The 22,619-nt window shown below is 47.2% G+C and overlaps 2 protein-coding genes across 2 annotated transcripts; both read left to right on the forward strand.

Annotated features, from left to right (window-relative positions):
• Window positions 1–2,303: 2,303 nt before the first annotated feature.
• IER3IP1 (immediate early response 3 interacting protein 1) lies at window positions 2,304–6,448 on the forward strand. The gene is made up of 3 exons (XM_069001075.1): window positions 2,304–2,480; window positions 4,040–4,141; window positions 5,010–6,448. The coding sequence occupies exons 1-3, from the start codon at window positions 2,390–2,392 to the stop codon at window positions 5,063–5,065; spliced, it is 249 nt and encodes an 82-aa protein (XP_068857176.1). The 5' UTR covers window positions 2,304–2,389; the 3' UTR covers window positions 5,066–6,448.
• A 1,992-nt stretch (window positions 6,449–8,440) lies between these two features.
• HDHD2 (haloacid dehalogenase like hydrolase domain containing 2) lies at window positions 8,441–22,164 on the forward strand. Its single transcript, XM_069001074.1, has 8 exons — window positions 8,441–8,532; window positions 8,731–8,802; window positions 10,682–10,788; window positions 12,956–13,164; window positions 15,470–15,554; window positions 18,708–18,924; window positions 19,683–19,746; window positions 20,949–22,164. The coding sequence occupies exons 3-8, from the start codon at window positions 10,688–10,690 to the stop codon at window positions 21,050–21,052; spliced, it is 780 nt and encodes a 259-aa protein (XP_068857175.1). The 5' UTR covers window positions 8,441–8,532; window positions 8,731–8,802; window positions 10,682–10,687; the 3' UTR covers window positions 21,053–22,164.
• The last annotated feature ends 455 nt before the right edge of the window (window positions 22,165–22,619 follow it).

A 22,619-nucleotide genomic window follows, 5' to 3' on the forward strand; every position in this document is an offset into this window, starting at 1 on the left:
AGTAATTTTGAGAGTAACTTATTAAGAAAACACACTGTGGTTCTGATGGTGGGGTGTTTTATCTTTATTCCAGCATTAGAATGTAATGTTATTTAATAGTAATGATCATTAAGATGCATAATATTGTGACACTGACTGTACCAAAGTGGGTGTTTTGGAAAAGAAAGACGAACACAAGAAGAGGCTGAGGCGTGGTTTCTTCACAGCTGATTCACACGGTGTCTGAGCGTCTCTCGATGATATATTACTGACAATTAATTGCTGAAGTATCAGGTCATCACTTGCTGGTGAGTGGATGTTCACACAGAGCATGGAGACACAATATTGATAAGCTGTGAATAATTTGCCCAGATGGTGTCAGAAGTCTGTGGCAGGGCAGAGAATCGAGATGGGGTCTCCCCAGTCCACCACACTGAGCACACAGTTTTCATCTCTATCGCAGCGGACAGGCCTAATAACCATCACAGCACAATCACAACACAGTGATTATGCAAATCATTGTGCCCTGATCGAGAAATAAAATCTACCAACCATCCGAAGTTAAGAGGTTTGTGTGTTGTATGATTACTGAGAAATAAAGTCAGAGGGATTTTCCCCCTTCAGCCAACCGGGCTGAAAGAGGCAAGGGGAACAGCTGTCTATTTGTGCATCAATAACTGGGATCAATAACACCGGGATAACTCTGTAACTACAATACAGGATAACCTTAACAGGGATAACAATACAGCTACAATAACTATAACAGGGAGATACAGTATCCCTCAGCTCCAGTTGTTATTATTTTGTTATTATTTTGTTATTTGACTGCAGAACCGCCCAGAAGCCCTGATCAATCCAGCATAAAAGGTAGTTTTCTTTCCTTAGGATTCTGCTTTGGATTCTGCAGCATTATGTGTTGGGCAAACAGCATTTGGGATCTGGGCTGACTTCCTGCTAGAACCCGTAGTCAGGATATAAGAAAAAACAGCGTATTGAGAAAACACATGGGAGAAAGCCCGCTGTCCTTAAGACTAAATATAAGTATAAACTCATGTATTTTTTGCATATGCAGTGTTTATGGTTTTTTATTAATTCTACTAGTATTAGGTTGCTGATGACGGATGGCTACGAGGGCTGCCCCACGCCGGGCGACGTCTCCCTGCCAGCTCCCACCACCGGGAGACGCCACGTTACCACGATATCGACGGAGGAGGATGAGGATGAGCCTTACTCCTGCTCCGAATCCAAAGGCCACTTGCTACACGGCGAGCGGAGCTTCCCATGTCACAGCCTGCGCTGTGAGGTCCATGGGGCTCCGAGAGATCCACGGACCTGAGAAATCCACGGGGCTCCGAAGGACCCACGGACCTGAGAAAACCACGGGGCTCCGAGGGATCCATGGACCCGAGGGTTCCATGGACCCAAAGGACCCAAGGGGCTCCTAGGAACCCACGGGGCTGCGAGGGATCCATGGGCCCGAGGGATCCACAGGGCTCCAAGGGCTCCATGGACCCGAGGGATCCATGGACCCAAAGAACCCAAGAGGCTCTGACAGATCAACGGACCCAAGGGATCCAGAGGTCTCTGAACGACCAACGGACCCAAAGGGTCCACGGGGTTCCAAGGGATCCATGGACCGAGGGGATTCACGGACCCGATGGACCCAAGGGGCTCTGATGAAGCCACGGAGCTCTGAGGGATCCACAAACCCGACGGATCCACGGACCCCATGGACCCAAGGAGCTCCGAGGGACCCACGGGGTTCTGAGGGATCCATGGACTCGAGGGCTCCACGGGGCTCCAAAGGATCCATGGGAGTGAGGGATCCACGGATCCAGTGGACCCAAGGGGCTCCACGGGCCCCACGGGGTTCCGGGAGATCCACGGAGTCGAGGGATCCACAGGCATCCAAGTGATCCATTGACCAGAGGGATCCATAGACCCAATGGACCCAAGAGGCTCCAAGGAATCCCAGAGGCACCGAGGGGTCCACGGGGCTCTGCGAGATCCACGGACTCGAGGGGTCCACAGGGTTCCGGCGGACCCGGGGGGCTCCGAGGGATTCGGGGTCCCGAGGGATCCGCGGGCGAGCGCGGAGTCAGACGCGGCTGCCGCGACCGGGAGGCCCCGCCCCCTCAGGCCCCGCCCCCTCAGGCCCCGCCCCCGGGCGGACGCGGCTCCAGCGGGCGGCAAGCCACGCCCCTCATGTCCTACGTCACAGGCCCCGCCCCCTCGGCGCGCGCCCAACGGGCGGCAGCGCGGAGGCCGCGCCCCCAGCAAGCCCCGCCCCCTCCCGGCCCCTGAGGGCCGCCCGCCCCCGCCCCCGCCCCGCCACGTCTCTGCCGGGCGCCGCTCCCCGTTCTGCTCCCGGTGCCGCTCCTGGTCCCGCCCCGCTCCGCCCCGCCGGGCCATGGCGTTCACGCTCTACTCGCTGCTGCAGGCCTCGCTCCTCATCGTCAACGCCGTGGCCGTGCTGCACGAGGAGCGCTTCCTCCGCCACGGTGAGCCGGGAGGGCCGCCCGGCCTGGGCGGGGGGACGCGGTGGCCGCGGCCGCCGCCGCCGCTCCCTGCCCGTGGGAGCATCGGCGGGCGGGGAGGGCTTTGGGATTGGGGGTGCCTTTGGGCTTTGGGGATGAATTCGCGGCCGCTTCCGTCGTACCTTTGTCTCTCTCCTTTTTTTCCCCCGTAATTGTCCTTTTTTCCTGTCCATTTTTAACTATATCACGCCCCATTCGTGCCACGCGTCGGAGTGTTTGGTGTCGTCCAAAGGTTTCCTGTCTCTTGTCGTGCCTGGTTCTTGATGAGATGGCGTCTCGGTCCGTGGGATTCCCAGGACTGGGCATCCTTGTCCTTCAAAATAAGCCAAAGCCCTGCAAAACAGAGAAAATCCACCAACACAAAGATCTGCAAAGCCGTGGGAAAAAAAATGGCCAGTGATCCACGGTTTCCCAGTTCATTGGTGTGGAGAATCCTGACTTCTCCACGTCAGGCTGAGCCAGGATTTTTGGCAGGAGTGCAGAAGGGGATCCCTTTCTCCCGCTCCCCAGAAGCTGGATTTGCTTCAAAGGCATCTGCTCAGTTTGGGTTTGGGGTTTTCTTTTGCTTTCCTGACGAGCAGCTGGAATTGAAAAAGGGAGATGTGGGGACTAGTGGGATGGGTGAAGCCACTTGTCAGCCTCGTGAGATTTGGGAACAGCTCCAGGCTCGTCCCAGTGGGAAGCAGCAGCTGGCAAGGCTGGTGAGGGAGAGGACTTGCCCACCACCTTCAGCTTGGTGCCAGCTGAGCCAGGGAGAGAAGAAAGGGAAGACAAAAATCAGTCAGAAGTGGTCTCTGGAGAAAGAAACGCACAGGCTGGGCAGTGGAGCTTGGGGTACTGAGAGCTGATCCTTGCTCTGCTCATCCCCTAAATGACAAGGGCTGTGACCAGCAGGTCTTAGAAATCCCTGGACACATCCCTGGTCCCAGCCTGCTGTGTTCCTGCAGTAGGTGGGAAAGGTTTCTTCCTTGAAGGCCTTCATAAAACTTAAGGACTTCTGTCATGCTCAGAAAAGTTCCCAATTTTTTCCTCAAAAGTTTTAATTTTTTTTACAGCAGTTGCAAAAATTGTCACCCTGATTTTGGAATTTGTGCTGGCTGTTCTTCTGTCGTGCAGCCCCCTTCTCAGTGCTGAAGCATCATCACTTCACACCCAGCAATTATTTGCTACTTTATTTTCAGGACTGTGAACAGATTGCAGTTGGTTTAGGGTTTATTTTGACAGCTATTTTTTTTTTAAGCCCAGATAAACTCACATGTTACTCTGGGCATGGAGGGAGTGGTGGTTATTAAAAAGGTGAGGGTTTTCCATACGGAAACATGGATTTGTAATCACATCACATGAGGTTTAACAGTTTTCAGCCTGCTGCATTAAAATCTGCTCGTGAAAAAAGGTGAATTGGGCTGTCTGTCTATGTTAGTATAAGCTACATTCAGCATAGATTGCTCATTAATATTACAGCATTTGCTGTGTCGTTTTGGGGTTTTTTTCCTAACGTGTGTCCCTGTTTTTATGTGACACAGTTGGCTGGGGAAGCGATCAAGGGATTGGAGGCTTTGGAGAGGAACCAGGAATTAAAGCACAGCTGACAAACCTTATTCGATCGATACGAACTGTTATGAGAGGTAAGGGCACGATATTTTCCATTATTATTATTACTGTTACAATCTGTAATGTCTTGTTTTTGCGATAATCTATACTGCCTTTGCTCCTGGACTCTCTGTAGGAGGGTGCAGGCCTCACCTAGAGTGCCCTTAATTTTGCTAAGAGCGTAAAATCATTCCCTGACTCTGGCTTGTGTTTCTCCTGATGAGCCTTTGCCTTTCCTTGGAGTTTGGCAGCTGGGAGGAAACTTGATGATCAACCAAAGTGTGCAATTAGCGTCACCTTGTCTAAATCCAGTTTTATAGGAAGTACCTGGTGAGGGAAATGTAATTCTGGAGTTTCTGAAAGGCAAGCCAGGCTTATGTGCCTCAAAAGATGGGGAGAAAAATATACTTAATTGGTAAGTTACTGATAGTTCGTCATTATGAAGCACACAAAAAATTCATTTTGTAGATGATGATGATAGAGAGGAAGTAACAAATCTTAAACTTTGTCTTACCCACCACTGAGTAAAAACTAAAACATCTCTTACAAAGCACCATAAAGCCAAGGGTAAAACTGATTTTTAGATGGTTTAGTTTCATTTGGAGAAAGAGTTATTTGTGTTAAAGTTAAAACTGAACTAAAGGCTCTGGGTTAAAGTTAAAACAGGCTGTGGAAAAATATTTCTGCTGTTGCTTCCTACTAATGTCTGGTATCCTAGGATTAGAGCCTGGCTCCTTCCACTGGTCCCAACTTTGCATAGAAAAATTAAGTGTATTTCGAAAATTTTGACCGTTTTCTCTCCTTCTCCCAAGGTGTTCTCCCAAGTTTGTACGAAGCTCTGTCATTTTGTGATGTAGAAAGGAAGATTTTCACTATTAATTTCTCTTTTTTTCCCCTCTGCAGTGCCATTAATAGCCCTGAACTCCATCACAATCATTCTCCTCCTGTTGTTCGGTTGAAGACACCCGGTAAAAATCCTTTGGACATCCAAAGAAGCCAGTTCCTGACCACCACTGCTCTGAGTTTCCTGGGATCCAGCACAGTTTAGCTGTCAATCTGACGTTCAACTTAAAATAATAAAAGACACTGTTTCTATTTATCCCATTTCCTAATGTTCCCTTGCAGTTTCATTAAGCAGGATCACGGGATCAATGCAACAATGCTGCAAACACATTGGACTGTGACCAGTTCTGTTGCTGCCTGTTCATAGTGTTGATTAATTATTAGAGTAAATGTCATAGGATGTTGCAGTGACTGGCAATGGGATGCAGCTTTTAAATGTCTCGTTACTCAGGGATGAATTTCCTTCAGTACGCTCTCCAATTTGTTTTTAAATTGAAGAAACAACAATGTGTTTGTTTTCATTTCCGAACTGTTTAAGAGAATATGAATTAGGCTCTGAAAACCTGTTATAAAGAATACTTGTTATAAAGGATTGAAGTCCAGCTGTGATATCGAGGGAGATAAAACCAGCTGGGTAAAGTCCTGATTCAGGTTAGCATTGAAAGCTGAATTTTCCTGCTTTGATTGGGGATTTTTGTCTTCAAATCAGTATTTCATACTGATGGCAAAGTCAGTTGAAAATGGGTGCAATTGCAGTGCAAAATTTAAAAAAAAAACGAATTTAAAAAAAAAAGCTGTACCAGAAGCTGGGCAACTCTGTGTTAACTTTGGGGATATTAGTGACTAGCATTTGTTACTCTTCTGTCAAGGATTGTTATTACACTTTTTAAAATATGTATTAAACTTCTGTGTGGTGATTACTGTGGTCAAAGTGGGGATCCATTTGTATTCTGAGCTTCCCGGGAAACGTGGGAGGGGAATACCAGGGGAGGTGAATACCATGCGCTTTTCAAATGCACTTCTTTGTAAAAAACCCGTGGATTTGCAGCCTCTTTCTGTCACTGCTCCTTCCCCTGCCCTCCTCCTCCTCATCACTTGTTAAATTAACAACTTTGAAAGTGAAACTGTCTGTGGCACTTTGCAGTTCTGCCACAAAGAATGTTCCTAATGGCTTTGGTACCCGTCTCGTCTCAATAATTAAGATTGCTGAGCTAGGTCTGAACTGGAAAAGGTGATTCTCATGTATCTTTTTAAAAAAGTTAGAATTCTTTGTCTGTTCCTCTGCTGGAGTGTTCTACCCTAATTTTAAAGGGGGGAGGCCAAGGGAAAGCTGGCAGTTTCATTAATTTAAAGCAGCTTAGTTGATCATCTCTTCTCCTCATGTCTTGATGACTAAAGCATACGCTGTTGGATATGAAGAAGAATCTGTAAAACAAGTAAATGCATTTAATGATCTTCAATCACATTTTTTCACAGAGTAAAGTATATCCAGGAGGAGACTTTTATGTTGTTTCCTTTTTTCTTAGTGATTTTTTGCAAATAAATCCTGAATTTCCAAGTTTAGCACTCTCTTTCCTAACTCTCTCTCTGTGTACAGTGGGGATATCTCAAAATTCGGCTTCATCCCGTTCCAGATACCAGAGTAGCTGCTCTTACATGAAATATGTATTTTTTTCCTCATCCCTGTGGCACTTGCAAGTATCATCTGCTGTGGAGCTGTGTTTTGGTATCATCTCTCTGCTGTGGAGCTGTGTTTTGGTTTATGTAGCAAACCCAATGAGACGTGGTAACGCTGTCCTGAGGCAGAACAGGATCTTTAAGTTTTGAAACGTGTGGATCTGTTAGAAGTGATTTTTTTATGATGATCTTTGTGTAAATCAGAGGTGATGAGCGTACAGCCTGGCTCAGTTCTTTTCACAGATCTGTCTTTCATGGAAACCAGGCAGTGCGTGTGTGGAACATTCTGTATTCCCGTGAAATTTTTTTGGAAAGAAAAGCAGTGGTTGGTGTTTCTGTGGCTGTGGCACTGGGAGTACCCAACGAATTGAAGCATGGCGTGTCTGTAATTCCATTTTCGCTTCTGTTGACTGTCAAAACAATTCCTTCTTACTGAAATAAAAGCCAGTACTAAAGATTGCAAGCAGCAGCTTTAAAATAAAACGGGTGAAGAGCGATTCCCCCCCTCTTGCTGTGCTGTCAGAGGGGCTGCAGGCCCAGCGCGGCTCAGCACACGGGCAGTGCAGGGAGAAGGAGCAGCAGGAGCCCCACGCTGGAGGCAAAACTGGGACGAGGTTCACCTGACAGATGAAAAATAGCAATTCCAAGTGGGGCAGCAGCCGAGGATCAGGTCTGCAGGTAATGAGCAGGGAGAGGGCGAGGGGAGTGCAGAGACAGCCGGGGAATAACCACGCTGCTGCTGTCCCCTCACGTGGCTTCCAGCAGCTCTGGAACGACTCTGCGGCTAAAACTGGCTGGGTTCATCAAAAACAGGGAATGTGCAAAATAAAGTTACTATATATATATATATATATACACACACACATTCGTAATAGTTTATAAAATTATATATAAAAGTCATACATTCATAGATTAAAATTCATATTACAAAAATGTATAAATGTATAAATGCATAAGTAGAATTATAAATATCACTATATCCATATATATGGAGATAATAAGGGGATTAGTCGCTATGGATATGTTATGGGTGTAATTTAATAGTAGATATGAAATAGGAAGAATTTCTTCCCAATATCCTAGGTATATTTTTTATATATAAATAGATACTAGTTATTATAAGTATCTTATGGATATAATATATCTCTATAGGGATATGATAACGTATTTTCTATGTAACTTATATATATTATGTATAAATACATCTAAAATCATAATATCGATATATGGATACATTATTATATATAATATCAGTACAGGATATAATATATCCATACTATACAGATTATTGATACATTAATGATGTATGACTTATGGAGATCCACAATGTATGGCTATGGATATAAACACGTCCATGTAGGATATAAGGGATATAATTTATATGGTTTATGATCATATCCACATAGCACGTGATTATAAGCCGGGTCTATAGGATAAAGAGGCTGAAACAGGCATAATAATGGGGACAGAAAGGATAGAACGGGTGTAATTTATACAATTTATAACCCCACCCACGTTACGATGCGCCCCGTGCCCTCAGGGCCCCAGGGGCTGCCCGCCGTGCTGCCTGTCGCGACTGCCGGACGCCGACCGGCGCCAGGACGGCTGAGGGCTGAGGTCGGTGTTTATTCATGGCAATGCTCGTTACGCTGTATTTTTTTATTTGCCGTGCTGGCGGCGGGCGGCCCGGCGCGGGGCTGGGCGGCCGCGCCCCGCCAGGACCCCGCGGGCGGCGGGCAGGGCGCCGGGGCGGCGGCGGCGGGAACAGGCCCGTGCCCGGCGGAGCCGCGCTCGCTGCTCCCCCCTCTCCTGCGCGTGGGCCCGTCCGCCGCCTTCGGCCTCGAACGGGCGGGCGTAACCATCTGCGTCAGGGAAAGGGGAGCTCGGCGCACTCGGGACTCCCCCGGTAGGGAATGGGCTAGCCCGCGTGCCCGTTGTGAGCTGGCGGGAAGAGGCGGTACCATCCCCGCGGGCGGGGGTGCGGACGGGGTTTTTCTGGAACGGGAGGGCACGGCGATAACACACCTGTGCCATCAGCATCCTTCCATCGAGGGACATATGTAACCATATATCTTGTTATAGAATATATCCCTCTTTCCCTTAGGTTGTGTCTTGTTGTGTTCCTCGTGTCCTTGTCCCAGAGACCGGGGTTGGGGGGTCCCGTTTTCCTGACAAGGTGAGTTTTCGTTGGGTTGTGATTATGAAACCTGAGGTTCTAGGGGGCTTTTAGGACTTCCTTGGCAGTCCACGAGCTTTATCCTTAAAATGAAAATTAGGCTGTGCTGAAAACTGGCTCTGCAGATAACTTCAGTATTTCCCAGATAAAGGCACTGTGAAAGGGAGAACCGATGGAAATGTAGGGTAAAAATAAAAGAACAGTAACAGTAGTAGTAATAATAATAATAATAATAATAATAATAATAATAATAATAATAATAATAATTTCTATTGGAATTGATGAAGCTCATTTAGGAGTTCTGTTTTCAGCTGTGTATCATTAACATTTAACTTTGGCTTTTGCATCAACAGACATATGGTAAAAGAAGCATTTTTATTTATTTTCCTATTGCAGAGAACCAGCAGGAATAATGGTAGTGGAATCTCAGAGTTTCCTTTTGTGTGTGTGTGTGTCATGTACCTGAGACACCAGGCTCACGTGACCATTTATAAAACTGACATAAATTTATTAGGGCAGATTCTAGTCGTGGTGTTGACTCCTCTGTTCGCTTTTTAAAAGTACAAACATGCTACATGTTGTCTGTAACCAAACCAGCCGAACACAAAATTGTGGTCACTTGTAGGGTTGGCAGATCCTGGAATGGTTTGGATTGAAAGGGACCTTCAAGCCCATCCCATTCCACCCCCTGCCATGGGCAGGAACACCTTCCACTGTCCCAGGCTGCTCCAAGCCCCAATGTCCAGCCTGGCCTTGGACACTGCCAGGGATCCAGGGGCAGCCACAGCTGCTCTGGGCACCCTGTGCCAGGGCCTGCCCACCCTCACAGACAGCAATTCCTTCCCAATATCCCATCTGTCCCTGCCCTCTGGCACTGGGAAGCCATTCCCTGTGTCCTGTCCCTCCATGCCTTGTCCCAAGTCCCTTTCCATCTTTCCTCATGGCTCCTTCAGGTACTGGAAGGCCACAGTTAGGTTGCCCCAAATCTCTTCCGGGCTGAACAAGCCAAATTCTCTCAGCCTTTTCAGATGTTTGGTGTCCAATGAACAGGAGAAAATCTTGCTGTATTGAAGCTGTATTGGACATTTTATGAGAAACAGCTCCTCAGACTTGCTCATGGAGCAAAATGCAGCACTTGTGGCACATGTGAGGGGAAGTGTTTGTTTCTGGAGACAGATCTTCAGCCAGGTGACTCAAACATCACCTCTCTGTTCCTTCCCTGGTGCCTTTACCCTTCATACGCTGGCTTTTATTTTGGGTTGAGTCTTGTGGACCCAGAAAAACTGCCAGGCTGTCCCCTTCCAGGTGCTGGATATCCGTGAGCCCTGAGAGCTTCCAGGCTAAAAATCTGCAATTTCCTCACTGTCACCACCGAGCAGCCTCAGAGCGGCTGTGGTGGGGGCTGGATCACCCCAGCTCTTGCTTACAAAAATAAAATCAACAATATCCACTTTGGCAGAGCATTTTGAGCTTTACAGCCAGACCACAGTGTCTTTATTTTCACTGTTGGTGTCAATGGCACTTGCTGAAATATTCTTGCCAAGCCCTTGAGCCAGCAATCCCAGACCTAATGACCCTCTCCCAACACCCTTGAGTCATTCAGAGAATTTTTTATTTGTTCGTTTTGATGCACTTAAAGAACAAACAGCACCTGATTTCCACAGACAGAGTCTTTGGGGAAAAAAACACCACGCCATTAATTATGTATTTTTTTTTTTAAATGCTGCCTATTATGCCCCCCATCTAGAGGGGCCCCTTTCATACTGTGAGTGGTGTTGGGAGCCATGCCGGGCTTGGCACCTGCGAGGTGCTTTGGGAGCCCCTGGGTGTTGTCCCTGTTGCCCGCTGCTCGGCCTGAGGTCTCCTTTGCCTGTCCCAGGGCGCGATGTCGGCGCGGCGCGCGCTGAAGGCCGTGCTGGTGGATCTCAATGGCACCCTCCACGTCGAGGACTCGGCCGTGCCGGGTGCGCAGGAGGCCCTCAAAAGGCAAGTTTCCCTCTTTTTTAGGTTTCCTCTGGGAGGTTGTGTCGGTGCTGTTCGCACAAAGGGGTTGGGTGAGGGGGCCTGGAGCAAACACGCTGCCAAATCCCTGAACCTGTGTCAATGCCAGGAGAACGCAGCGGAGAGTGCAGATATTGGTGTCACCTGAGTTCTGCTGCTTTCCTCAGTGCCTCTTTCTGTGTTTTCTAAGCCTTTTCTATACATAAAACCACCAATATTCAAAGTGTCTTCACTGGTTCACATGTGAGACAGCCGAAGTTGAGTTCGGGTGAATTACCCCAAAATGAGTTCAGCTGAGCTGGTCCTCGGGCCTTTGTTTAACTGCAGGAGCCTGATCGTCTGTCAGGGCTTTTAGATCTGTGCTGAGATAAAATGGGATAACAGAAAAGCTTGGTTTAGTGGGAAGGCAACCTCTGCAGAGTTCTCATTTCCTTCAGACAAAGCTTTTCTTTGTTATTACTGTTTTCAAAGTTTCTTTCTGCTAGGTAAACAACCCTATTTTTTTTTTAGTTTGAGAAGCATTTGATAATGCAGCCCATCTTTTTTAGGAACTTGGGCACATTAATAAACAGGGCGGTTAATGCTTTCTCTTGTGGTGAAAGGGTGCCTAAAGAGACCAAGGCACAGCAAAGTGATTTATTCCAACCAAGTCAGTTGTGAAATAGGACACACAACCCCAGGAATATTTGTAATGTTTTCCTGGAGAAGACATCTTGCAATGGACAAGGAAAAACCACAAAGTGATAGATCATATTATCGTGGTGTGAATGAAGGAGGACACCTTGAGATTCTGGGACACTAAAGATTAATCAGGATATAGGAGCAGAACTGAACTCTCTACTGGAGCTGTGTGGGCTGCTAAGGGGGTTTCATACAGCTGGACTGTTGCTCAGAGGAAAAGTTCACAGAGGGATTAGGAAGCTGCATTTTCCACAGGTAATGCTGTGGAAATGATTATATCCTAAAGATGTAAAATTGCAAGGAAGTAAAAACTGCTAAAACATTGGATTCTCACTCATTGCCCTTCCACTCACTGCGCCGTGTTTCCTGCTGCAGGGACAGCTTGTGCCAGGTGAGAGTCAGCGCTCTTGAAAATCCATTTAATATCTGTGTGCTGTCACAGGTATGGAGGGCAGGTGTCAGAGAGCAGCCAGGTCTTTTAGCTCAGAGGTTTGAGAAAAATTATTATCCCGTGCTTTAACTGCCAACCCATGTCCCTGTCCTTCCTGAAAAGAAGCTGGAATGGTTGGCATGCAGCTTACTTAGGGAACAAATGGAGTGATGCCTATTTTAGGGTTACTGCATTCATAGATCCGTATTGAGGCCCATAGGGAAAAAACATATTAATTTTTATTTTATTATCAACCAGGGGGCTTTTTTACCAGCTCATACCTGTGGAGGGTCAGTGTAAAACAAGAGATAAACAGGAGAAGGAAGTGGCAGGTGCAAGCAAGTCTCCAGCTTTATTCTGATGTTCTCCACACAGTCCTGATGCCAGTGTTTGTTCCTATAGCAACAGAGAAAGTGATGGTGGGGGAATAATTAAAGGGAATGCTGTTGAAACTGTCACTTAAAATTATTTGATTGTTTGGTAGCATTTTCTGTCAGCACAGGGCAATAACGTGTTTTTATGTGATACTGGTGTTCCTCAGGAAAGGGGGAAATGGCTGCAGAAGCTGATATAAAACCACCACCAAGGTAACACAGGCTCCTGGAGCATCCTGAACGAGCCACAGCTGCTGGGAAACTTACCCAGCAGTGGAGTTCAAGATATTAATTCAGCAACAAGCTTCTTTAGTTTGCTTATTTTGATCCAGAAGGCAGGACTGGCCTTATTTATTGTGCAGTTTGAATAAAAACACTTTTCAAATTAGTTATCGTAGATGTGCTTGCTGCTGCTGTGAAGAGGGAGTTGGAATCATGTTTTCCTCAGGAATCTTTGTGGTAGATGGGGGAGAGGAGGGAAGGATGACTTGTCTTGGTCTGGCAGGTGTAATTCTTGCTGTCTGTTCCACATCACAGAAGTTTTTGTGTGGTGCCAGTGTTCTGTGTGGTCACCTGCAGCCTTTAGGTCAGTTTTTAGCCCCAGAGAGAAGCACAGATGTGGGAACAGGAGGAGCCTGTGTCCAGTTTCCCCCTCTGTCCACGCCAGGCTGCGCAGTGCCCCGGTGACCGTCCGGTTTGTGACCAACACCACCAAGGAGAGCAAGAGGGACCTGCTGGAGAGGCTGACAGGGCTGGGGTTCGACATTGCGGAACACGAGATCTTCACCTCCCTGACAGCAGCCAGGAACCTCCTGGAGCAGCAGCAGGTGCGGCCCCTGCTCCTGGTGGACGATAAGGCCCTGCCTGATTTCACAGGTGAGGTGCTCAGGAGACAGCTAATTAGCCAACAACAGCTAATGAACAGCTGAGGAAACGTTGTGCTCTCGGTCATAGACAGAAGGCTAGCCATGGTGGAACCTGAAATGTGGAATTCTGCAGGGTCATAAAGGTCCTTCCTTCATTTTAAATCAAAGATCAAACAGCCTGAAGTTACGTCTTCTTGAGAAGCAGTGGAAATGGCAGCCAAGGCCTTCAGATAGTCAGGAATTAATGTAAAACTCAATACTTTCCATTAATTTCCAGTGTGAAAAAGGAAGTAATAGTTATCACCAGGTCACTGGAGCTTTACTGGACCTACCAGTGCTGATTTTTTTTTTATAGTAAAGATGTGTCAATTTGTGCAATTCCTGACTTCAGACAGAAGTTTTACTCATAAAGAGCTGAAAAAACAGTGTGTAGGCACACACAGCAGGCTGTTTCTCTCTTAATAGATTATTATTAAATGCAAAATCTCCAGGTTGTTATTGTTGCTTATCTTATATTGAACATTTAAGTTTCATCCCACGGACTTGGATACTTTCACTGGTGACAGAAGGTTCGTCATCACCCTGACTCCTCTAAATTGTCATCCCTAAAGGCCTGGTTAAAACCTGCTTTGCTTTCAGATGCTCCCATTTCCCTCCCTCAGCAACAAGGGGAGTAGAAGATGATGTGTTTTCACTTGGACATTAAGAATAGCAAAGATACCCACGTTTTTAACATACTCAGAGTTGAAAACTGTGTATCATATATTCAAAATTTTTTGTTTAAAGTCAAGGCAGCAGCAGTATGGATGACCTGCCACTTGTCCCTGCCCCTTGCCTTACAAACTGAAATATTCTGGCTGCGTAATTTAAGAAGGTTCTAATCTTGCCAGGATCCAGGAATTTCCTGTTAAATTTTGGTGCCATAGACTGGTCAGAAGTCTTCAGGGAGGTCAGTGTTCAGGAGAAAAGCCTCTGTGAGAGCAGTGGAACCTGGTAATCTGTTCTACCTAGAATTGTATCCAGTGAAATGTGCCCCCCAGCCACCTTCTGTGTTTGTGCTCCCAGGAAGGCTTTCCTGGGTGAGAAACAGCAGAGGCAGCAGCTCATTCGCTGAGAACATTTAAGTCAGCTTAATCTCTATGGTTTTGGGATCTTTTATCAGTTTTGCAGGAGCTGCTGGTAATTTTGTAAGAGATATCTTTGTGTAAGATGTGCACAGACAGAGGTATCACGGGGGCACATCGGTGCACTATCTGTATTGCTTGGGTCTGGAGTGGGTTGATTGGTTTGTTTTTGCTACAAGGAGCTTGGCTCACATTTCCTCAGTGCTGCTCTTGGAACATTTAAGTATAGTGGAGAGTGCTTTAAATTCCTGTTAATGGCTGCTATTGAGCTGTTCTTGGCTAATCTCTCTATTAAAGTTGGTCAGGGATGGGTGAATGGAAGCCTTTCCTGGTTAAAGGACTCGGATGCTTCTAGGTGGTGACACAAATCCACTGTGGCATCTTTGAGTGGATGCTTTTCTGGCTGAGCCAGCTGAGGGATGTTCAGCAGGAGACCTCAGCCAGCAGAGCCAGCCAGGAGCTCTGGTTGTCCTGGTGAAGGTGGAGAGGGTGTGTTTGAAGGTGGAACAAAATCCCCAGGGAGTGCAGGATGCAGCTGATAACGTGTCATTAATAAAACCCTCCCATTGGTGCTACTCTGCTTCCACTCCTGGTTCTGTCCCAGGGTGGGACTGCAGTGGAGCTGTTCCCAAGGGCACTAATCCTCACTGTAAAAAGACCTTCCAGAAAAGCCCAGATTAATCTAGGGTAACAGCTTCTGGGCCATGCTGCAATATCACCTTTGTTGTCAGAATCAGACTGATGCGTGGAACAACAGAGTTTCCTGTGACTAGAGGGAATAGAAAAGCTGGTTGGGATTCACTTGAATTCCTGCTTTACTGTCTTACAAAGCACATAAATATATGTGGAGAGGGATTCTCAGTTGGGAAGCAGTCATTCAACGAAAAGAGGGATTTTTGTGTCCTGCTGCATTTCAGTGGGAGCAGTGACAGAATCATCCCACAGCTGCTGTTAAGACTGTCCAGCTCCAGAGTCCTGTTCACACTGGAGGATGGAACACTCTGGATATACCAGAAGCTTCTTCAAGGATGCTTTCTTAATCTATAAAAGAAACAAAAGCAGTCTCTGTGACGTGTCTGTGTTGGAAAATGCTCGTTTTTGCCTGAAACTGACTAAATGCACTTTGCTGACTGTGTGCTGCTCAGTGTGAATTAAATCCTGTTTGCTCAGAGTCTTGTTCTGTTTTCCCAGGGATTGGCACGGATAACCCCAATGCAGTGGTGGTGGGACTGGCTCCTGAGCACTTCCACTACGAGATGATGAACAGAGCCTTTCGGTAAGGCATCCCCTGGCAGGGGTTGAGTGGGGGCTGGCTTGTGCTGGGCTCTCTCCTCTTTCTGGGAAGGAAAAGGTGGTAGGAATGTCACACATTACGCAGTGTATGAGGGAGCCACTAATCTTGATTGGATTTGGGTTCTTCACTATGAACTTCAGGCAGTCCAGACCTCATTTTTACAGCTTTCAGTCTAAGTAAACTGCAGAAGTACAGTCACAGCTGTCACTGAGGGGGAAAATTTAGCCATGCATCCAGGGGAAATACACAAAAACAGGGACGTGGGGATGCATTCTCAAAATCACAGAATTATTTGGGTTGGAAAAGCCCTCCAAGACCATGGAGTCCAAGCTGTGCCTGATCCCCACCTTGTCACCAGCCCAGAGCACCTCCAGGCCTTCCTTGGACACCTCCAGGGATGGAGACTCCAACACCTCCCTGGGAAACCCCTTTCAATGCCTGACCACCCTTTCCATGGAGAAATTCCTCCTCATGTCGAACCTGAACCTGCCCTGGCACAGCTTGAGGCCATTTCCTCTTCTCCAAGAGGAGAGGCAGATTCTGTGTTCAAAACCCATCCTTCAGAGCCTGAGTGCTATAGGGAAGGAAATCCAGTATTTAGGGTGGATTTTTCCTTACCTACCTAATGCAGGATGTCCAGCAATATCTTCTGAAGCATCTTTTGTTCAGGAGTGGCCAGCACAACCTGTTGGACCAGGTGGACTATGGAGCTGATCTCTAGTGTTTTATTTCTAAAGCTTTTTTTGTCTCTACACTAAGGGGTAGATCAGATAAATTCCATCTGTGACCATCCATGAGCCGGGCTGCAACAGTGTGTCCTTCTCTCTGGTTCTGGCTTGACTCCACACTCTTGATTTTAACTTGAAAAGCCTTCAGCTTGAAGACACTGGCTGTGAGCCTGTTGCTGAGTGTAGCCCTGGCGATGTGTGTGATTAGCCCTTCCTCCTCTTGGCTCACAGGGTGTGGCTACCACACAGTTTTGCACCTTGAAATCTGATGAGAACCCTGATTTCAAACACCTTAATCTGTCTTTATACCCATAACATTCGAAGAGGGAGTATCAATTACTGCCCACCAGTGTCTTGGGGGGGGGTTTCTTGGAGTAGGAGGCCGATGCTGTCCTCATCTGCTGCCAATTCTGTGTCATAGCAACAGGTGTTGGCCCAAACTGACCCTGTCTGCCTTGTTAGTGCATCTTGCCAAAGGCATTGATTTTGGAGTTTTGATTTGGATCATGAGTGGATTCTTAATTTCACAACTGCATGTGCTTAACCTATTGCATATCCCAGGCTTGCATCATTTATTGATTGGTATTTCTGTCCTGAATATATTAGTTGGTGAATAATACCCATTGTTTGCTTCAGGCTGAAGACCAGGACACTTAAAAAAAACCACGGTGAGCTCTGTCTGATCTGTAACACCTCACTGATTTGTTCTGGGTGTTTCCCCCAGTCCTCTGTAGGGGATAAACTTTTGCTGGCGTCTGTTCTGTTAGGCCCGATGGAAATACTGACCACTGGCACATTCTCTTCTTGTCAAGCCTCACCCTCTTCCTTCTCCTTTATTACTCAGATAATTAAGTCACTTGGGATTTGCCTTGAAAATGGAGTTGCATCGGGATTGCAGAACTTTGAGGTGAATCTGATTAAATGCAGGTATCTGCAGTGCAGATTCCTGTGTCTGTGCTGGTGATCTGGGCTCTGGAGGGATAAGGGAGGCACTTTACAGCACTTTTTACCCGATAGTGCTTAAAATAGGACAGTTGAACTGTGCCCTAGGAGTGCCTTTTCCTCTGCACTTACTGTGAGGAGCCCAGGCTGACTAATTACCTGCTAGGCAAGTATTCCATTGACACCCAACATTAACTTGGGTAAATCTAACCCAACACGAGTCCCAAAATGAGATACACAGAGTCTGGCCGTTCTCCAGGCACCACTTGAGATGACTGAGACTAAATTTCTCTTTCTGTATAAGCGGGATTTTGATGCCACGTTTAAAAGAATTCTCTCAGGTGAGATCTCTCCTGCAAACTGCTGAACGTAGTGGTTGTGGTGATGCTGTCAGATTAATTTTTTCTGTGTCCTAGAGGCATCCTCCCATCATGAACGTGTCTGGCTGCTCACAGAAGCACAACCCAGCTCTCTTCTTGTTCAGCTTGCTTCAGAATGCATTGATTCAATAGGAGTGTTTTGTGATAATTAAGTGAAATGAAATATCATTTATGTCCTGCTCAGAGCTTCCAGGCTGCTCTGCAGACATCCTCCAGGGAGAATCCAGCTCACCTCAGCCAGCCTCTTACAACAGGGGCAAAGCAAGACTTTGTTTCTTTACTTAAAGGCTTTGGTTTGGTTTGTTTTTGTTAACCAGGGGTTAAGGGGGAAATGAATCCTCCTTTCTGCTCTGAGAATAACAGCCAGTGTTTTACACTGTTGTGATAAAGATTGGAATGACCTGCGTTACCTGGAGAAAGTGTAAAATCAGAGGGGAAAGCATTGGCAGCCCAGATGCTGTCTGGAGGGCTCTTGTTGGGAGGGGAGGACAGCAATAATATTGCTGTGCTTGGTGGACCAGGAGCGTTCCTCTAGTGCAGCACCTGCACAGCTTCCCTTTGCTGCAGGACAGGGGGATGCTGTGTCTGCTGTAAGGAAAATCTGCAGGGCACATAACAGAAATATGAGAATCAGAGATGAGGGAGGTGCAGGTTCTGTGGAAGCGAGCCTGCTCTAACTCCCACGGTCAGGTGGGGAATTCAGAGGGACCTGAATGCATCAAATGGCTCTGTGGGGTTTTTTATGTTATCTGTTACTGTAATTCCTTCAGTGCTAAAATACAAAGTTAAGGCCAAATGATTCATTCTGTACCTGTAAAAAATTGTTCCCTGTGAGGGTGGGGAGGCCCTGGCACAGGTTTCCCAGAGCAGCTGTGACTGCCCTTGGATGTGTCCAAGACCAGGCTGGACGGGGCTTGGAGAACCTGGGACAGTGGAAGATGTCCCTGCCTAGGGCAGGGGGGGAGATGGGTTGAGCTTTAAGGTCTCTTCCAACCCAAACCATTCTGGGATTCTGCGAGGCCTTCAGCTGTAAATATAATTTCTTTAACATGATTTTTGTACTCTCGTCTTCATTCTTTCTATAGGCTGATTTTGGACGGGGCACCTCTCATAGCGATCCATAAAGCCAGGTATTTCAAGAAGAAGGAGGGGCTGTGCCTGGGACCTGGACCTTTTGTGACAGGGCTGGAGTACGCGACGGACACCAAAGCCACCGTGGTGGGGAAGCCAGAGAAGACCTTCTTCCTGGAGGCTCTGCGGGGCACGGACTGTGCCCCCGAGGAGGCCGTCATGATCGGAGATGTATGTGGGCACAAAACCCTCCCTGCCCTCGCCTGCCTGGCAGTGCAGTGCTGCCCTGCATGGTGTGCATGGCCTGCAAAGCAGGGTTCCAAAGGATGGGACTGTCATTTCTAGAGAGAAAACACAGCTGGGGAAGGGTCTGGAGCGCCAGGAGGGGCTGAGGGGCTCAGGCTGGAGAAAAGGAGGCCCAGGGGGGACCTTGTGGCTCTGCACAAGTCCCTGACAGGAGGGAGGAGCTGAGGGGGGGTCAGGCTCTGCCCTCAGGGAACAGGGACAGGAGGAAAGGAAACGGCCTCAAGCTGGGCCAGGGGAGGTTTAGATGGGATATTAGAGAAAAATTCTTAATGAAATAGGATTTTGAGCACTAGCACAGGCTGCCCAGGGCAGTGTTGGAGCCCCCATACCTGCAGGGGTTTAAAAGCTGTGTGGATGTGGTCCCTGGGGATATGGGCTAGTAGTAGTGGCCTTGGCAGTGCTGGGAGAATGGTTGGACTCCATGATCTTAGGTAGGCTTTCCAGCCTAAATGATTACATGAAAGGTCACAGGATTTAGTGTGTGATCCATGGGGTTACCTCTCTTCAGTCGCTATTTGATCAGGCAGAGAGCACATAGAAAACCACTCCTGTGACAGTGTGACCAGTGATGGGTAGCTGGAAGATCTGACTCTGTGTTGCTGCTTTTAAGTGATGTGCAAAGCAAAAAAAGGTTATGGAAGTGTCTGTGCCTGCTAACCCACTGCTCTCCTGCTGTGTCCCAGGACTGCAGGGATGATGTTGGTGGTGCCCAGCAGGCAGGCATGCGTGGGATTTTGGTAAGGACAGGTAAGTACTCAATGGATTGGTCGTTTCAGGAGACAGTGGTGCCTTCAGTGATCTCACCCTGTGCCCAAAAGTCAAGGTACACTCTGAGCCCTGGGGCCAGCCCTGGTGCTGTGTGACAGCCCTCCTTCCACATCCCTGCTGGGGTGATGCAGGGGCAGCCTGTCAAGCAGGACATTGTCACAACAGGGCTAGAGCACAGCACAGACCCCCAGATGATGGCAGGGTGACCAAAGTCGTAGCTGGGGACAGCTGCTCTTGTAGGTGTGAATTTTTGCTCCGACTCAAAAAATCCTGAGCAGTAATCACAGAGCAGAGAGAACTGTTACTGTCACACTTCAGATTGCCAAAATCAGTCTCAGCAGTGTAACCTCTGATTGTACAGGAGTTCTGGTGACATTCCTCAGTAATTACACTGGTCATTATAAATCTAGTTTTGATTTGCATAAAAGTGGAACCTGGAGGGATTGGCAGATATTGTCAGTGTTGCTGATGGCCCTGTGGACTGGGTAAGGTTTCTTTGAGGTGGCAGCTGCTCGTGTTCATGCAGCCGTGATATGCTGAAAATTGAGGGAAGTATTCCTGCTCCTCTTCAGAATAGTCTTTGGAGAGGCACTCCCCATCAGGAACTGTAGTGATAGAACAGGGAGTATTTGGTTCAAAATCAAAGATGGGAAATTCAGGTTAGAGATTTTAGGAAGAAATTCTTTCTGTGAGGGTGGGGAGGCCCTGGCACAGGGTGCCCAGAGCAGCTGTGGCTGCCCCTGGATCCCTGGCAGTGTCCAAGGCCAGGTTGGACAGGGCTTGAAGAAACCTGGGATAGTGGAAGGTGTTCCTGCCCATGGCAGGGGGTGGGACTGGATGAGCTTTAAGATCTCTTCCAACCCAAACCATTCTGTGCTTCTGTGATTCCAGGTATAAGTGAAAATAACATATTTTAAGAACCTACAATGTGGACATTTGCCAGTACAGCAGAGTAAACCAGTGCAAGTAACACTAGTTTTGATCCAGAGCTGCCCCTGAAGGAATCTCCAGTAGGGCTCAGGGTTTGTTAGGGAAGCCTTGTGGGATGTTTGTTGCAGGAGAAGCCCAGATGGGCATTTTCCTGGTTGGTACTGCTGTAACAAGGCTGTAATTTTTAGGGGGAAAAAAGAAGGCTACTCAGAGGAGTTTGGTAAAAGGATCTTTGTGTTAATCTGTTACAGGTAAATATCGTCCGGCAGATGAAGACAAAATCAACCCAGCTCCCTACTTAACCTGTGAGAATTTCCCAGAGGCAGTGGAACATATCCTGAAGCGGATGCTGTGAGAAAGGGAACAGCCAGCTTGAAGAAACATCTGTTTCACACCATTTCCTTCATTCTTGCTTCAAAAATTAAGGTCCCAAGATCAATGCATGCGTGGCATCCATCAGAAACCTGCCTGGGCTGTCAGGGGCAGGGGATCCGTATGGGCCTGGCACAGTCACACACACGGCGTGGCAGTGTTTTTCTTATTTTCACTTTTCAAAGAATACCTGATGAAAAGCCCCGTCTGGAAAGTGTCACCTTCTGCAGAATCAGTTGAACTGAGAACATGCACTGAAAACATTCAAGTAAATAAAGCTCAAACACCAAGAGAGCCTCAGTGGGCCTGTAGTGATTTCAGAGTGTCTCTGCTCTGCCTTAGAGATTATGCACTTTTAGAAGTGACTCTTAAATGGAAATATCACCATGGCTTAATAATAACTACTGTGGCTGTCTTTCAGTAGAGCAGATCCTGTTATTTGCTTTTCAAACTTTACATAAAATTAAAAACTGTCAGCATTTTACAGATGTTTTAATTAGATGCTGTTATTAAAAAGAATGATACAGAAACAAAACTCTGGTATTAAATGCCTTAGAGACTGTGACTTTTTAAAATTAGGCTTCAGCAGGGTCCTATTAATGCTACAGTTGCAAAATTCCACTGTTGTTGGGGATTTTTTTGTTTCTTTTTAATGTTATGGAAAAAATCTTTCACAAGCCATGGGGACAGATTCCAGTTTTTACAGTTGGTTAGCAGAGCTGTAAAATGAAATTTAATTCTGTAGTGTGCAGTGCTTTTCCTATGCACTACATCCCCCAATATGAACCAACTTTGTAATGATGGTAAATGGCTTTTCTGGTCCATTTGCAAACTGTAATAATCAAAGTCCTTTACAGTTGTTTTACAGTGCTCCTGTGTGTTAAATTATTAGGTTGTAATTATGCATTACTGGAGTATTAACCTTATTGAAAATACAGTTTTGTGTTAATGAGCCATGCTCGTTCCTGTTAAACAAAACCATGGTGATGAATGAATTCCTTGCATGTGACAGTGTCTCTGCAGCCTCACTTGGTGGGTGGTTGCTACGTTCAGATTCAGTCTCTGTCAGGAACATAATGGGTGGATGGAGGAGATTTTGCAGTAGAAATGCAAGAATAAATCACAGAATCACAGAATCATTTAGGCTGGAAAAGTTGTCTAAGATCATCGAGTCCAACCACTCCCCCAGCACTGCCAAGGCCACCACTGCCCCGTGTCCCCAGGTGCCACATCCACACGGCTTTTAAATCCCTGCAGAGATGGGGACTCCACCACTGCCCTGGGCAGCTGTGCCAGGGCTGGACAACCTTTTCCAGGAAGAAGTAATTCCAAATATCTTAAGCTGAACCTCCTCTGGTGCAATTTGAGGTTGTTTCCTCTCATCATATCACTTTCTGCCCGGGAGAAGAGACCTCTGAGGAACAGAAGCCATCTTTACATAGTGTCTCTGGGCCCTTCTACTGTCAGCTTCAGTTCTGCATAAATTCACACACCTGGTTTTTGTGCCAGCAGTTCTGAACCTGCTGGAAGGATGTAAGGGAGGTCAGTGG

This window comes from Aphelocoma coerulescens, assembly GCF_041296385.1.
Source record: "Aphelocoma coerulescens isolate FSJ_1873_10779 chromosome Z unlocalized genomic scaffold, UR_Acoe_1.0 ChrZ, whole genome shotgun sequence".
In the NCBI taxonomy this organism is placed as follows: domain Eukaryota; kingdom Metazoa; phylum Chordata; class Aves; order Passeriformes; family Corvidae; genus Aphelocoma; species Aphelocoma coerulescens.

What these genes read in the sequence shown, in the direction of transcription:
- IER3IP1 (XM_069001075.1), top strand. Translation starts at nt 2,390, where the DNA reads ATGGCGTTCACGCTCTACTCGCTGCTGCAGGCCTCGCTCCTCATCGTC. An exon ending in GGAGCGCTTCCTCCGCCACG is followed by an intron (nt 2,481 to 4,039) that starts GTGAGCCGGGAG and finishes TATGTGACACAG; the next exon opens with TTGGCTGGGGAAGCGATCAA. An exon ending in GATACGAACTGTTATGAGAG is followed by an intron (nt 4,142 to 5,009) that starts GTAAGGGCACGA and finishes TCCCCTCTGCAG; the next exon opens with TGCCATTAATAGCCCTGAAC.
- HDHD2 (XM_069001074.1), top strand. Translation starts at nt 10,688, where the DNA reads ATGTCGGCGCGGCGCGCGCTGAAGGCCGTGCTGGTGGATCTCAATGGC. An exon ending in GCGCAGGAGGCCCTCAAAAG is followed by an intron (nt 10,789 to 12,955) that starts GCAAGTTTCCCT and finishes TGTCCACGCCAG; the next exon opens with GCTGCGCAGTGCCCCGGTGA. An exon ending in AGGCCGTCATGATCGGAGAT is followed by an intron (nt 18,925 to 19,682) that starts GTATGTGGGCAC and finishes GCTGTGTCCCAG; the next exon opens with GACTGCAGGGATGATGTTGG.